Source organism: Ascaphus truei, chromosome 2, assembly GCF_040206685.1.
Source record: "Ascaphus truei isolate aAscTru1 chromosome 2, aAscTru1.hap1, whole genome shotgun sequence".
Lineage (NCBI taxonomy): Eukaryota > Metazoa > Chordata > Amphibia > Anura > Ascaphidae > Ascaphus > Ascaphus truei.
In genome coordinates this window covers 415,987,396-416,004,597 of record NC_134484.1, presented here as the reverse complement: position 1 = coordinate 416,004,597, position 17,202 = coordinate 415,987,396, and the positions used below count along the sequence as shown (strand labels likewise).

Here is a 17,202-nt window from a genome sequence, read left to right as displayed (position 1 = left end):
TGTACTTCATCGCAGTTGAATGCTTATAAACTGTTCCTTAGATATTTAAAGTTTCCTTTTTTTTTTAAATGAAGAGTCGTTTGGTCTCAAATAATGCTGTTTTTAATAAATTATTTAAATCAAAATTATTCTGTTCCTCCAATGCTCCATAGCTGTATGCACCTCATACAGTGAAACATATATATTTATTTAAGTTACTTACAGTATCTGACTTGCCACAGTACCATATGTTAACTGGTAAGTTATGGAAAATGAAAATAATTGCTTTTGAGAAAAATATATGAAAACCGTATTTTGCAAAATAGCTACGCTATTATATCTTGAAAACAATTTTTTAAGTGACGAAGGTGTCTAATTATATAATGATGGAGGCAATTTATACAGATAAGTGTTATTTTGTACGGTAAAAGTATAGTGCATAACTTCTTGCATGCTGTTCAAGAAATTTGTGCATTTCAACTCCAGTACAGAATTAACGTCCATAATAGATATAAACCACAGTGATAAATCCCATAAGCCTACTGTCTCCGTAGTTAGCTTTATTGCAAAGCTTGAAGCACTTACTCCTTCCCCGTTTGTTTTATTCTCCTCTAAGAATTAGTCATGTTGCTACCATGTGGGGAAATATAAACTAGAATATCATACCATCCACTTTAATTAATATATCAACCTTTATCATTTTTAGTATGTAAATGTGTTGCACAGTTAATATAAAATTTTATTTCATATAGTTAAAGATTGTTGACCCACAGTGACCAGAGATTTTATCTTGGATTTTGTGCCCTAATTGTCACTCAATAAAATATAGAACATGGTGGTTACTTCTGCTGAAAGATTTTTTTGTATAAGATTTTTTTGTATTGTTGACATGTTCCGTATCTTGATGTGCTAAAACTCTTTGTGATTTGTGATTTTTGTTGTTGCAGGTTCAATATAAGAAAGGCAGAGGTGAAATGGACAAGGAATCTGCAGTATTAGGAAGACTGGATTATGAGCATGCAAAAGAGGTGTCTAAGCTTTCCAGCCAGGTAAGATTGCATTAGTGGTTCTAAAGGGATTGAGTTATATACTGTATGTTATTTCTAGCAACATGAGATGTAACCATTTTTTTTCTACCCCTTTATAAATGTAATACAATTGTATGTATGTATGTATGTCTTTATTTATATAGCGCCATTAGTGTACATAGCGCTTCACATTAGTAATACACAATTGTTTGAGAAACACAGTTATTGGCACATGAAAATAACTATGCAAAATGATTACAAGAGAATACCGGTCTGTTGTGTATCGGTTTGTAAGAAACAGGTTTAAAACCATTTCTTATGTTTTAACATAGAATATAAAAAAGATCAGAATATTGAAATATGAGTGGGGCATGGTTAAATTAGATTGCATTAATTTCATATTTGTTTAAGTTGCGATACATTAGGTACTTTATTCTTCAATACAGGTCAATGACCAGGGCTGCAAAATTGGATTGTAACCCAGTACATACTACAGATTATAGATTGCATTATTTGTTTCTTTAATAGAATTTATGTTCATGGACTTGCATCTTAATGCTACTTGGATCAAACTTTATTGGTCAATAACTTTTTGTACTCTACTTATTATTTCTGCGCTATATGATGTATGGTTTTCAAGTGCCTGTGGAACTAAAGTCTAGATAAATGGTGAATGTTCTATGTCTTTGTGCTTCCTTATGTAGCCCCTGTAAGTAAGAGCGGGCTACTTATCCTTCTCCTACTGGAGTAAGCCCTGGTAAGGGCAAGCGCCAGTAGTAACCATGGGTTTTCCCCCCTTCAAGCCCTGCCTGGAGTGATGGAGGCGGGCCCCCTGACTCTGTGCAGGCCTAGACAGAGGGGAGGTCCTGCTGACATCATGAGGGGCAGGGCTGACTCTATTTAGTGGGCTGTCCTGTGTGTGTCTGGGTCAGTTGGTTCTGTCAGTTGGTGCTGTGAGTTGAGTCAGAGCTGAGTGAAAGAGGTGGCAGTTCAGAATGCCCAGTTCTGTGAGGATGTCAGTCTGAGCTGGAGCAGAGTCTTGAGAGCAGAGTGTCAGGACTGGCAGTCTGTGGAGAGCCTGGAGGGAGTATGTGGAGTCATGTCCTGGAGCGGAGGAGAGTGCTGGTCTGAAGTGTAGTAAGACCCAGCAGAGTGCATGCCTGACCTGAGAGGCCCTGCTCAACGTGAGAGTGATATTTGTAGGAGAGACCTCAGAGCCCCTCTGAGTAGAGCGGACAGGACTATAGAGGTGGCCCACTGCCCCTCACCCTTCTTAGGGGGTGAGGGGAAGGATATCTAGCCTCACTCCTAGGGCCTACCCTGTGGGTGGAGGCAGGGGTATTGAGGTCCCATTCAGCCCATCCTGCTGGGAAGCATACATCTGGAGGGAAGGAGAGGAGAGAGATGCCTGTACATTGGGAGCACTGTTTCTAAGAACTACTCTTTGCATGAACTGCTGTGCACTACCTCACTGTGTTACCAAAGAATAAAGACTATTGCTGCTGTTTTACACAAAGAGACTGTGTGAGTTGGATCATTCCCCCTGGGACCAGGGTTTATCTGTAAGGGTCCTATCCCATATCCCTGGGACTTGCGGAGATGGAGGCGCTGCATCATCGTTGCTAAAGAGATGGAGGCATGTACCCCAGAAAGCCTGGTCCTGTTGTCCCCACTACCAACGCGGGAGACTCAGGCCATTCTGTTCCAAGCAGGTACGCACCACCCAAGTACACGTAGCCAGCCTCACTACACCCTAGATAGACATCTGTCTCTGGGGGGGGGGGGGGGATCATGGGTTACATTTACAAGCTGAAAAAGACTTTGCTATTTTAGTTCCCCTCATTTGCATGCCGATTCTCAGTCAGCTCACATCCTGTCTTTTGTTACACAAAGTTCATTGAAAAGGAAAGGGCAGTGCAGCCTTTTAAAAGTTAGATTTGTATTGTACTTTGATTCATCCCAAGGGATTCGTTTGAACATAGCCATAATTAAGCAACAACGAACTTTTTTTTAAAACAATTTTGTATTCACAAATACATAAGTACATAGATATAATTCACCCAATTATTAAATGCTGCAATTAATGAACATTAATATTATTATTAGCCTTTATTTGTAAAGTGCCAACATATTCCACAGCACTGTACAATGGAGGTACAGAGTGATCTGCAAAAGACATCCCAGCACTCACTAGAACATACTGTTAAACAAACAAATAACCTACTGCTCAGCCTAAACCTCTAGGGATAAAATCGAAAAAGAATAAAACTTTGTTTGGTAAGGTCTATACATCCATAGGAGTGAATTAGAAGCTCCATATCTGTACCCAGACCTCATCACTGGGAATTTTAACATACGACTGTAAATAGCTATTCACGCACAGCGAGTTATATATGTTAATAAAGTTTTATTATTTTTCCATTTATCCCTAGAGGTTGTTTGTTATGACCAGAGTCTGCTCTCTTTATGGTTACTGATACCACCATCACAGGTATACTATTACATTACTGTTGTAACCCTCCCCCCCCCCCCAGACTCATCGGTGGTGTCTAGGGTGCGTGAGGGCAGATTACATGCGTAGTGGTGGTGCATACCTGCGTGGAACAGGAGGGCCTGAGCTTCCCGCGTTGTTATTGGGGAGACAGGACCAGGCTTCTGGGGTGGTAGCCTCCATGCTTTCTTAGGGGTGCAGCGCCTCCATCTTCTATACTCCCAGGAATATGGGATAGGACCTGTATATAAGAACCTCCCTGGTCCAGGGGTTGAATGCTCCAAACTCACAACACAGTCTTTGTATAAAAGTATAGTCTCTTTATTGGTCAGACCAGCGACTCCAAATGTAGTGGCGACCAGCAGCCACAACAACAACAGCAAAGCCCCGGTATTCACTCTCCTACTCTCCTCTTTTCCAAGTCTCTCCTCCGACAGGATGGTCTGGGCTGGGGAGTGAATACTCCACAGCCCACCTCAGAGGTTAGCCTATGGGTGGAGACTGGATTCTCCCCATCACCCCCAGCCGCGGGGTGAGGGGCATTGGTCCACCGGGTCTGTTGTGCTATCAGCTCTACTCAAAGTGGCTGTCTCTCTGCTCCTCTCTCTGCTCCTGCACGATTGCGCAGATGAGACCGCACTGTCTCCTCCAACTCCTCGGACAGCACCGGACTCGAACTCGCCCAGGACTAACAGAACTGTCACTTACAGGAGCGGATGCTAAATATAGAGTCAGCCCCAACCCTCATGATGTCAGCAGAGCCTCCCCTCTGTCTCGTGCCTGGAGCAGAGTCAGGGGCCTGCGTCTACCATGCAGGGCAGGGCTAGGAAGGGGGAAAACGCATGATAACTACTGGTGCCTGCCCTTAACAGGACTTACCACAGTAGGAGGAAGATAGGTATAGCCTGTGCTGTTTACAGGGGGCTACACTCTCCCTATGGTGGAATCCAATGGTCCCCACTTGGACCTAGTTTTATCAGACCCATCCTGCGGCGAACAACCTGGGAAACAGCACACAGTATGAGACATTGTCATACATTGCGTAATGAGGTAGTTAATCGACAACACAACCGGTTCTCCCAACATGGAGAACCCTACAGATAATGCTTTGGATCAGGCTTTCTTATCCACCGCCCATTATGATCCGTGATGGTCACAGCGAACGATTGAACCGGCCCATGCTCAGGACGATAAGTTATACCATGCATGTAGATACATCTACCTATGCTCCATATGCGGACTAATTCGCTTATTTTATCCTCATTAGGATATCCTCCCTGACCGAACTTGGTCCGAAGATACTCCTAAACATCCTCCCTGAGCCAGTTATCCCTATTCTCTTCTATCTCTCTCATGATGGGCTCAGGCACGTAAGGATACTCATATCCGTGAGACTGCCGGTATCTAGCAACTATGGCCCGGTCAGCTCGACTTAGTTTGGTGAGCTTGCGGTGCCCCGCCCTGCTTGGCAGTACCCAAAACACAGGCTCTTCCGGGGCTACTTCATCGTACAAGATACTGGGGCCTCGGGGTACAATAATTTTCTGTTCTATCTCCTGAAACCTATGATCTAACTCATCCTCCACCTCCTGCGGAGTGAAAGAACCAGCCGCCCACCAATGGTCTACTACATTGTTCTTAATTAATAGGAACCGTGAACGGTCCATCCTCTCGTGGTATCCAGTGAACAAAGGCGCCCACCATTTGTCACGGTGCTCGCACTCAGTGGCAGGACTAGGGCGTTCTACCTCCGACTCTACCTGTGATGATACACCGGACGTACCCGCATCAGTAGATCGCGAGCAATCTCTCCTCCCTCTGGCGTTGATATATCTAGTAGGATTCATTTTGTGAACCACTTTGCTGGTAGGCCCAGCCTCTACTGGAGTGTGGGACCCACGGGCCCTCCCTCTAGCTGCAGGAGAAAACGGCACAGGGTTAGACACAGGTATAACACTTGAATACGGTATCTCCCCATCAGAACCCTCATCGCTCAATTCCCAATCCCACAAGTCCTTGGAGTATTTGGGGTATTTACATAGCTCATACCTGGTAGGTTCCAGTGGCACTACTCGTGACGGGGCAGGGGCAGTGGCCGGGCCGATGGAGCTATGGGCTGGGGCAGGGGCAACGTTCATATCATTGTCCAGCAAGAGGGTGATACTGCGACCAGTGGACGCTTTCTTGGACGCGCTCTCCGCCATGCGTTGGGCTTCCCTGGAGGGGCCTCGACTCTGTAGGGTAGCCAGGGCAATGGCTGAATCTATGCTTCGTGAGGAGAACTCTCCTCCCGGCCTTCTTTTTCCGGTGGAACCAGAAACGACGTCATCAGAGGTGCCTGCAGAATCTCCATCCGCTCCGTGGTCACGCACCGGAAGTGCGTCGAGGACCGGCATGGGCGGTGGCGGAGCATCCGGTGCACGGCCAGACGAGTAGGCCTCAAGCCTCTCCTTCTCGTCCTCCGTGGTCGCTGCTGTCGCCTGGCGGGGGTAAGGGGGTGGTGGAGTCTCCTTACCGCTCCGCTGCTGTTTGATGATATCGGGCTCCTCTAGGGTCGTTTCAGTCTCCGTCTCCACCGCACTGGGAGTCACCATGGCCGTGGGACTTTTACGGGCCTCCGGCCGCACCAGCGCTCGCCGTCGGAAGGTTTCCGGACTCGTCTGGTCCCTCTTGAAGCCTCTGGGCTGGTTCGCCGGTAGGCGCATTGCCACCGATGTCACGCCAACCTCTTCCTCCGAGGATATCAAGATCGGTTCCTCCGTTAGGGAGTCACCCGGTTCTTCTGCGATACAACCAGTGGGTATAGGAACAAAGTAATCTCGCTCTGGTACCTCCACTGCGGTCGTGCTCTTCTCTGTCGACAGCTCGCTCAGTTCAATAGCGGGCTGGGCCTTGGTTCCTCCCGCTTGGGTATGACAGGGAACCAGGGCAGTCTTGTCTTTGCCTTCCACCAACTCCCGTTAATGTTCCCGGAGAGGCACCCCGCGGGGTCTCGATCAACGGCCACGGCTCGTTCGGCCAAAGGTAGAACGTGCCACATTGAGGGCATCGGGCCTTGGTGCTTGGTACCGCGCCCGGTATCCCGCAGTGGACGCACAAACACCGGAGGTACTCGTGCTCAGCTACCTCCACTACCAGTAAGCCTCCTGGTAGTTGGTAAATTGAAGTGTTCATCTCGGACATGGTTCGCTCAGGATTGGAACAGCTCAGTGTCTCAGCTCCTGGCTCCTCGAATGCCAGACAAAAGTGAAGCTCCTCGCTATGGCTTCCGGTCCCTCCCTTTACTGGGGAGGACTCTCCTGATTGGCTCTCCTTGGGCCCCCTCCCTCTGGTGGAATCCAGAGGCGGGGCCTTTTCTCCTTTAGGGTGATGTGGCTTGGCTTTCTGACCAGTCACAACACCTGGGGGTGGGCTTTCGGTTTTCGCTCCGCTCCTCCTTCAAGGAATCTGGGTTTGGCGCCAGACTCTTGCACATTTCCCGCCACATGGATCTCACTCTCTCTTTGCACGATTCACGTGCTTGCTCCAGGATTGGCGGGAACCGCCATTTTAGATCGTCTCTCTTGCTCCGCGGTGCACATGTAGGCACGGCCGCCATTTTGGATGCGTCCTCCAAATGTCCATGTGCCCTATTCTCAGTGTCTACTGGGCATCTCGTACCTAAACACTGACTAACCTCCAAATGTGTGCTCTGCATTCTGTTTCCTACTAATATGAGGTATCTGTACCCAAGGCTCAGCAGAACTCCTCTCCTCCCTGCACTGTACTCGGTGTCTACCATGCAAGTGCTCTGTGGTGCGTTTGTGTGGGTGATAGCTAGTGTACCTCTCTTTCTTAGGCACGTGCGTCTCCTACTTTTGGCCACTCATAACGCGGGCCCTGGGCCTTGGTCCTTGGACTCGTTAACAGGCTGACCCCCCTAGTTGCCTCACACTATCTGCCTCAAGGGACTCGGACAGCTATAGCTAATCACCCCTCCTTCGCCACCTCCTATGGGCGCCCAAGGCATACTGTGCGAGAGTCTACGCTCCCCTGACTACCCTCGGTATGTGCAATTGCGCCCTTCCTTCTCCAGCACTTGCACGGAGAGTGCATCTCACTCTTCCCGTTCCGCCTCGCTATAAGCCTGACCTGTTCTGGCATTTATCTCTCAGCAGCGCCTCCAAAATTAACCCTTATTTCCCCCCCCCCCAGACTCATCGTAGTGTCTAGGGTGCGTGAGGGCAGATTACATGCGTAGTGGTGGTGCATACCTGTGTGGAACAGGAGGGCCTGAGCTTCCCACGTTGTTATTGGGGAGACAGGACCAGGCTTCTGGGGTGGTAGCCTCCATGCTTTCTTAGTGGTGCAGCACCTCCATCTTCTATACTCCCAGGAATATGGGATAGGACCTGTATAGAAGAACCTCCCTGGTCCAGGGGTTGAATGCTCCAAACTCACAACACAGTCTTTGTATAAAAGTATAGTCTCTTTATTGGTCAGACCAGCGACTCCAAATGTAGTGGCGACCGGCAGCCACAACAACAACAGCAAAGCCCCGGTATTCACTCTCCTCCTCTCCTCTCCTCCAAGTCTCTCATCTGACAGGATGGTCTGGGCTGGGGCGTCAATACCCCACAGCCCACCTCAGAGGTTAGCCCAGCCGCGGGGTGAGGGGCATTGGTCCACCGGGTCTGTTGTGCTATCAGCTCTACTCAAAGTAGCTGAGTCTCTCTGCTCCTCTCTCTGCTCCTTCAACTCCTCGGACAGCACCGGACTCAAACTCGCCCAGGACTAACAGAACTGTCACTTACTGAAGCGGCTGCTAAATATAGAGTCAGCCCCAACCCTCATGATGTCAGCAGAGCCTCCCCTCTGTCTCGTGCCTGCAGCAGAGTCAGGGGCCTGCGTCTACCACTCATGGCAGGGCTAGGAAGGAGGAAAACCCATGATAACTACTGGTGCCTGCCCTTAACAGGACTTACCACAGTAGGATGAAGATAGGTATAGCCCGTGCTGTTTACAGGGGGCTACACTGTATATAGCCTAGTTGATCCACACCGACATACAGATTTACTGTACTTGGAGACCAATAGGTCTGGCTTTACTTGCTGTTACATATTATGGACAAGTGTAATTATTAGGGAATCTTTCTTGACCCCTTGACGATCACATTCTTTGTATACATATAATGCAGATATGACTCATATTGTGGTTCTTATTTGAGTACTTCTGGGGTATACAAAAAAGCGTGTCCTCTGCCAGTCACTTGAAAAAGTCCTCTTAGAAGGACGAAACATTGTACTTTGGTGCTGTTATGATACATTAAAATTCTCTTTTTGGAATTCCGTTTGTGCCCTGGATCATCATTTTTTTCTACGTATACAGGATTCTCAGGCAGATTATATTATTCTATGCCATTGGTGTGTAGCTTTGCTTTTCATTGTTCTCTGTAGGGAGGAACGTTCACTATATATCATATATCTATAGCGCAACGAATACGCTGTAATAAGCAGCTAAAGAACCGCTGTTATCAACGGTCCGAATGAGCACCTATATATATTTTCACTAATGCCTGTGAGATATTATACTGTTTCCCTGCGACTTCCCAATTACTGTGAAGCGTGAAGTCATTTGCCTCACAAGCAGCCCCAAAAAGAAAATGGCATGAAATCATAGCGATATAAGTAAACAAAGTAATAACCGCTGTGCATCCTGGGATACAAAATGGATTCCTACTGCTAACAACACTGCGTCTCAAGAAGAAAAAATGATGATATCCTTTAAGTGCAGCACTCAAAAGTATTTATTACATATCGAAAAATAAAGATTAAAACAGATACTATCCCTCATCACAAACTAAAGCAAGAAAAATACATACAAGTATCCGAAGACTATTGCACAAGAATGAAAGCACACAGGTATACAGTAAAGTAATGACCAAAGTAATTGTATAGAGCCCATGAGGATTAAAAAAAAGTTAATAACTGCTCAGGGTTAACCCGAGTACTGTACCACATATAAATAGAAAATATATAATATACAAAGTCAAAATAACATAACTGGGACTTCCGGTGACGTCACCGTGAATGGTAGGCTAGGTGAAGAGCTCCCGACACCCTCCATACAAACCTAGCACCCCAAACGGCTAAAACACCCCCCAAAAGTGGCCAGCACCCTCCCTGAGAGCTCGGACATGACAGGGAAGCAGCAGAGGAAAACCCAGAACCCTGTCACAAAGTTTTTTTCCGCCGGCTCAGAGACAGATTGAGCCGTCCTCTGACTCCCAAGATGGCGCCTAGGAGCACGAGCACGCCGCGGAGGCCGCAATGCTTGGCCAATTCAATCCGGCCCAGCAGGAACTCAATAAAGATTTTTTTGAGTCCCTGTTCCTCAGAATGAGAAGGGGTTTTCTGGAGGACCTTAAGATGGCCCTACGAGTCATTAGAGCAGACCTGGGCACCCTAACCACAAGAACCGAGGAACTGGAGATAAGAATGGACATTATCTCGACAGCCCTCTCTAACACAGAGGACGATATGGCAAGAATGGGCCATGAGATTGCTGACCTTAAAAGCGCCCTCGAGGACCACGAAAACCATGACCGAAGACAAAATCTGCGCTTCAGAGGAATCCCTGAGTCAGTCCCGCCGGAATCTATCCAGCCATACCTCAACAAAATATTCCTGAACTTGGTCCCTGAGCTGTCTGAGCATGACCTTCAGCTCGACAGGGCACACAGAGCCCTCAGACCAAAATCCCCAGACCCAAACCGCTCCAGGGACGTGTTTGCGAAATTTCACGTCTACACTGCAAAGGAAAGGATAACAGTGGCTGCGAGAAGGGCTGGAGACGTCTAAGTGGAAGATTACACCGTACAGATTTTCAGTGACCTATCCAGGACCACGGTCATGAAGAGGAAGGAGATGAAGTCCCTCACGACTCTCCTACGAGACCTGGGAGTCAAATATCGTTGGGGCTTCCCCTTCAAACTAATAGTGCCCAGGAATGGCAGATTCTTTACTATTTCGGATCCAAAGGACTCCAACGACTTCCTAAAGGCCCTCGGCATCACTCCCCTGCGGGAGGACCGTCCCCCTCGCGCCATGGCACGACCTGAGTCTGCGGAAACCCCACGAGCCTCCGAACGTCTCGCCAACCAGAGGACCCACTGAGCCAAACACCACCCAGCCGTATGCCGGTCGGCCCTTTTCTTCTCCGCTCCCCCACATGGCTACCCCCATACCCAACAACCTACTCACCTTCCTCTACGCAACCCTGCCCTAACCCGTTAGTTACCAAAGAGATGATCCGTTAGCGGCTGAAACTGCATCCCCCCTCCCCCCATACAGGGTCTTGTCTGTGAACGAAACTGTCCGTGTCTCCCAACCCCCCCCCCCTCCTTATCTCACTCCGTCTCACCCCATCGCACCCGGACTCTCCACACCACGCCTCGTCCAGCATCCATCCCCCAGCGCTGTCGAATCCTTCCCGAGGACCCGCCGAAGAGAAAGTGTCCCGCGAGACCTATCCTCCCTCCACAACGACTGACCGGGAATAGCGAAAGACCGCCTGCCAACACACCCCACCGCACAATGACCCCTGGAAACCAGTTGAGTGGGGGTCATCACTGGCCAGAAGTGCTGGGCAGAGCACTCCACAGGACCGCTTTTCCCTGAGAACCTTGCTCCTCAAGCCCCAGCAGCCCAGACAAAGCAGGAGAGTATCTCCCCAGGACTACCAGCTGCGACGCAAGCCCGGAACCCCGGAGCAGAGGACTTATTACCCCCGCTAGCAGTCCCAGAGGGAAGGTCGTATATCCCAAACCTACCCCCCCCACTATCTCCCTATGCCCCTAATCCAGTCCCCCATACACCCCCATACTCCCGCACTCAACGGTTTCACCTCCCCAAAGTCCGCTACAAACGTACAGCAATATGTTAAAAATGCACGACTAATTGAGTTCCATGTATGTCCCTATACTATGTGATGTTAGCGCACCTCCTCCCCCCCCCTCCCCTCCCCTGTCCCCCTCTCCCCCCATTCCCCACGTCCTCATGCCCCCCCCTTCCCCGACTCATACCCCCTCCCTACCCTCCCTCCCCTCGCCTCCCCTACCCCCCCCCCGGATATATGGGCAAAAAAAAAAGAGGGCGCTTTGTGCCCCCCTACATGTCCCCAGGACAGCCCCCAAGGGGAAAGAAAACTATGTCATTCATAATGTGATAGTACTGTCTTGTATGAAGGTAATGTTTCTATAAATGTCCATCCCGTCCTCGCCCCCTCCCCCCCATTCCCCCACCTACTCCTCACTCACTCAAGTTAAAGAGGCACTCTAAGCCTCCCTTCATAGATGTTCACACCCCTCATGGTTCCTTGCACCAAAACGAAGTTGATTGTAATGTGTTAATAATGTGTTGCACTTGCCTAAATGCCATGTCCCCATGAACACCCGTCCTTCCCGGAGGGAAGATAGCTGCTCCTGCAGGGCACCCTGTCGGGATCTCCGATCTCTATCATTAATGTATATGCCCCTAACGAAAATCAGGTCCATTTCCTCCAAAGTCTGCTTCACTCTTTAGACCAATCTGTTCTTTCCTCCCTGCTAGTGGTCGGGGACCTTAACATGGTTCTCTCTCCAGACCAGGACAAATCCAAAATGCCCACTACCCCCCACTCAGCCCAGACCCAGAAAAAAGCCAAAAAGTTCAGAGAGACCATACAAAACTTCTCTCTCATAGATATTTGGAGGGCCCAGCACGTAGGCCAGAGGGATTACACATTCTTCTCAGCTCCGCATCAGTCCTACTCGCGGATCGACTACTTTCTAGGCACCACAAATGTTCTCCAGGCATCCTCCCATTCCGATATAGGCCCAATCACATGGTCCGATCACGCTCCAGTCGAACTGACCCTCTCTCTGCCCTTTTTTAAGAGCTCCGCATATAAGTGGAAACTCAATTACTCCCTTCTCAATGACCCGCAGATAGTGAACTCAATCAAACAAAAGCTAACCTCATTCTTTGAAATAAACAGCAGTTCTGTCTCAGCAGCGGCAACGGTCTGGGAAGCACACTAAGCTACAATTAGGGGGGATCTTATCTCGCTAGCCCAGCCCGGCCTCTCTGTGCGGCCCGCGATGAGAGGTGCATTGAGGTGAGGTGCAGGGGGGTGAGGTGTAGGGGAGGTGAGGTACAGGGGAGGTGAGGTGCAGGGGGTGAGGTGCAGGGGTGATTGGAGGTGCAGGGGGGGGTGATTGGAGGTGCAGGGGGGGTAATTGGAGGTGCAGGGGGGGGTGATTGGAGGTGCGGGGGGGGGTGATTGGAGGTGCGGGGGGGGTGATTGGAGGTGCGGGGGGGGGTGATTGGAGGTGCAGGGGGGGTGATTGGAGTTGCAGGGGGGGTGATTGGAGTTGCAGGGGGGGTGATTGGAGTTGCAGGGGGGGAGATTGGAGGTGCAGGGGGGGTGATTGGAGGTGATGGGGGGGTCATTGGTGGTGCGGGGCGGGTGGTTGGAGGTGCAGGGGGGATGATTGGAGGTGCAAGGGGGGAGAATGATGTGAGGTGCAGGGGGGGAGAGTGATGTGAGGTGCAGGGGGGGAGAGTGATGTGAGGTGTAGGGGGGGAGAGTGATGTGAGGTGCAGGAGGGGAGAGTGGTGTGAGGTGCAGGGGGGAGAGTGATGTGAGGTGCAGGGGGGGAGAGTGATGTGAGGTGCAGGGGGGGAGAATTATGTGAGGTGCAGGGGGGAGAATGATGTGAGGTGCAGGGGGGGAGAAGGATGTGAGGTGCAAGGGGGGAGAAGGATGTGAGGTGCAGGGGGGGTGGGATGTATGGTGTGCAGGGGGTATTGTGTGTTTGATGTGGAGAGGGAGTATTATGTGTGTGGGTGAGAGATGGGGTATGAGAGATAGATGGGGTGTATCGCAAAGGTTGATAGTGAGGGGTTCTGGGGGAGATATGAGGATGATGATGAGAGGTGCTGGAGGAGAGATAATGATGATGATGATGATGATGATGATGATGATGATTTTACCCGTGCGGCCCAAATTTTTTTCCTTGGAGCAGTTCGGCCCTTCTCGCTTTACGAGTTGTGCAGGCCTGCGCTAGCCTCTCATAAGAAAAAAATGAAGCTTAAAACGCAGAAAGCACTGACGGATAAGATCTCAGCCCTAGAGCAACAACATAAAAAGGCCCCATCCAAAAAACTATTTAGAATTCTGGATAAAACTAGGACAGAACTAAAACCATCCCAGCTCGAAGAGGTAGAGAGAGCACTAAAATGGACCAATCAAAGGTTCTACGACAAGGGTAACAAGGCAGATAAACTCCTGGCCTCAAAACTCAGAGGTATAAGGGCAAAAGCCCAAATCATGAAGATCCGCACAAAAGGTGGCCAGATTTCCTATGTTGAGAAAGAAATCGCTCAGGAGTTTGCGAACTTCTATGAAGACCTTTACAATCTTCACCCCCCTGGCCAGGAGAAGGATAGCACCGAGTTAGCCTCCCAATACCTGGCTCGGTGTAATCTACCCTCTCTAACTAAGGAGGAGCTCGAAACTCTGAACCAAAAAATCTCACATGAGGAACTGACCCAAGCCATAAGCTCTCTTAAAATAGCCAAAACACCAGGCCCAGACGGATTTTCCAACGCCTACTACAAAAATTCACAACATCCCTCTCACCCTATCTAATCGATATGTTCAACTCCTTCCTAGAGGGAGCCCTGATCCCAGGCACAATTTCGGCTGCCAACCTAGCCATTATCCATAAGGAAGGAAGGGACCCGCTACAATGTGGTAGTTACAGACCGATCTCCCTGCTTAACACAGACCTGAAACTCTTCAGCAAGATCCTTGCAAACAGACTAAACCCTATTCTCTGCAGACTAATTCATATAGACCAAGTGGGCTTTGTGTCAAGAAGATAGGCCTTTGACAACACCCGCAAAATCATTGACATCATTGACCACGTGCATCTCAATAAACTCCAAGCCATGATACTGGACGCCGAGAAGGCGTTTGACCGAATCAAATGGGCCTTTCTTGACCAAACAATGATCAAATTTGGTTTTTCAGGCCCCTTCCTAGAAGGAGTCCGTGCCCTTTATCAGAATCCCACCGCATACCTAAAACTCCCAGACGGACAGTCAAACCCAATCTCCATAAAAAATGGAACCAGACAGGGTTGCCCCCTCTCCCCTCTATTGTTTGCTATCTCAATTGAACCCCTAGCGGCCCAAATTAGTGTCGAACCAAGCATCAAAGGCATAACAATCGCTGACATAGAATATAAAAGCTCACTCTTCGCCGACGATGTAATACTGACCCTTGCCGACCCACATATTTCCCTCCCCAACCTACAGAAACTACTTGACCAATTTAGCCAGGTCTTAGACTACAAGATAAATACAGACAAATCCGAAGCACTCAACCTATCCCTCCCAGGCCCCATTTGGAAACTACTGCAGTCGAATTATAAATATAAATGGAACACCTCCCACATAAAATACCTAGGAGTAAAAATAACCAACACATATAGCACCCTGTACCAGGCTAACTACCCCCCCTATTTGACCAAATCAAAAGAGACTTAGACGCTTGGAACCCCAACCAGAAATCCTGGTTTGGTAGAATTGTATCTGCTAAAATGAATATCCTTCCCCTGCCTACTTTACTACTTCCAAGCACTCCCAGTACCAATCCCATTAGCAGAATTAAGGAACATACAGTCCCACATCCTACGCTTCATCTGGAGACAGCGCAAACCCAGAGTCCCGAGATCGGTTCTCTTGTCCTCAAAGACAAGAGGAGGTTTGGGAGCCCCATACGTGGTTAGATACTATCAAGCAGCCCAGCTGAGACAAGCGGTGGTTTGGAATAACCCCCCGGACTCCAACTGCTGGCTCGCAATAGAATCCCACCACGCGTCCCCCACCCCGCTCCCGGTATTGCTCTGGTCCCAGACATACAAAGAAAAGAGACCCCAAAAACTTGAGCTTGGGGCGATGAAATGCACATGGTCCATTTGGACCAAAAACAAAGGGAAATACGGCCTAGCTTCATCCCCCTCCCAACTCACCCCAATCTTCGGGAACCCAGAATTCCTGCCTGGGTGCTCCCGTACCCAATTTGGTCAATTCCAGGACCTAGATATTAGAATGGTGGCAGATCTGCTGAAGAGTAACAAAGCTCTGTCCTTCCAAGAGCTCAAAACTAAATTTCTAGCCCCCAACCTCCCCATATTCAAATTCCTTCAGTTAAGGCATTTCCTTGGAGCTCTGTCCCAGACCCCCAAATTGCCCCCGCAGACCAGATTCGAGTCCCTCTGCTGCAAAGGTGTATACCACAGAGGACTAATCTCTGAAATTTACAGGATAAATGAGGCCTCCCACCCCCCACCTTCCCATACCTATATGCAAAAATGGTGCGCGGATCTAAACATGCAAGTGGACCTTGAGGACTGGGAGGATATCTGGGAAGCAGCTTCCAAAACATCAATCTGCTCTATCACAAAGTAAAACATTTACAAAATACTATTTCAATGGTACCTGACTCCGACTAGACTGAGCCAGATCTTCCCCGGCACGGATGATTTGTGCTGGAGAGGATGTGGTCAAAAGGGTGACATGGCACATATTTGGTGGTCATGTCCAGAGATCCAGAAGTTTTGGACCAGAGTCCAAAGACTTATATACGAAACCCTAGGACTGGAGGTCCCCCTGGATCCTCTGACATACGTGCTGGGAAAACCATTAGAAGACCTTCCTGCCCCACTAGCTAGACTGTTATCTGCTATACTAACGGCAGCCAGATGCTCAGTTGCCGCGGCCTGGAAACAAATAAAATCCCCCTCCAGGAGGACAATTGTGAACAGGATAAACACAGTTATGAATATGGAAAGGCTCACAGCCATGCTGAATCAAAGAATGCCCCAATTTTACAAAACCTGGGAACCATGGCCGGGCTCAGGGGCACCGTCCCTTCTCCAGGTCCTAGGCAATAACTGACCCACCACAGGCTGGGAGTGATCGGATGATTAAAGAGTATTTTTAAAATATTAATTGTTTTATTAGATTACAGTAAATGACAGTTTATGGATAATTAACAAGGACTTTGTGAAATAATGCATTCTTCAATCTTCTACCAAATATACAATCTTCTTCAACCGACATCTTTTTCGGGATGACTCGTGTGCAGTTTCATCTGTAAAATAATTGTGAGAATGTTATTTATTAAGAATCTAGAAGAAGAAATAGATGCATGAATTGCACATTCTACCGATAAACGTGTATGGAACGCATATGCGCGTCATTGAATTTCTGCGCATGCGTGTATAGAACTTGTATGGAACGTCTTATGCATGTCATTTGGGAATGACAGTTCTACTGTCTACTGTTGTACTGTATGTAAACTTTATCATGATTATCCACAGGCAGAGGATAGGGTGTCAGCAACCCATTGTAGAAGTTGTGTGCGTTGATGAAAGGGGTGGGATGGCTGCAGTTGTTCGACTCGATGATGTAGTTGGCATGTAGGTTTTTCTCGGTTTCAGAGTTGATTGGTCCATACTAGTATGGTATTGGGGCAGGTACAGTACATGTATGGAGCAAGGTACTTACGTGGGAGCAGATTGGAGTGATCGGTTCTGAAAGGCTTTTCAATCTCTTTCTCCTTCAAAACGTGTCATAATCGAATATATACCCATCCATGACATGTGCAGTATCC

General features: G+C 48.7%; 1 protein-coding gene across 8 annotated transcripts in view; it reads left to right on the top strand.

The window, feature by feature from the left end:
- Positions 1-17,202, top strand: part of NEBL (nebulette) — a 341,974-nt gene that overhangs the window by 232,458 nt on the left and 92,314 nt on the right. For 6 of the 8 annotated variants that reach the window (XM_075587534.1, XM_075587533.1, XM_075587536.1 and 3 more), the window contains exon 12: positions 927-1,028. The exons of the other annotated variants lie outside the window; for them this stretch is intronic. In XM_075587534.1, the coding sequence (XP_075443649.1) occupies positions 927-1,028 (102 nt within the window). The remainder of the gene's footprint in view (positions 1-926; positions 1,029-17,202) is intronic. 8 annotated transcript variants of the gene reach the window in all.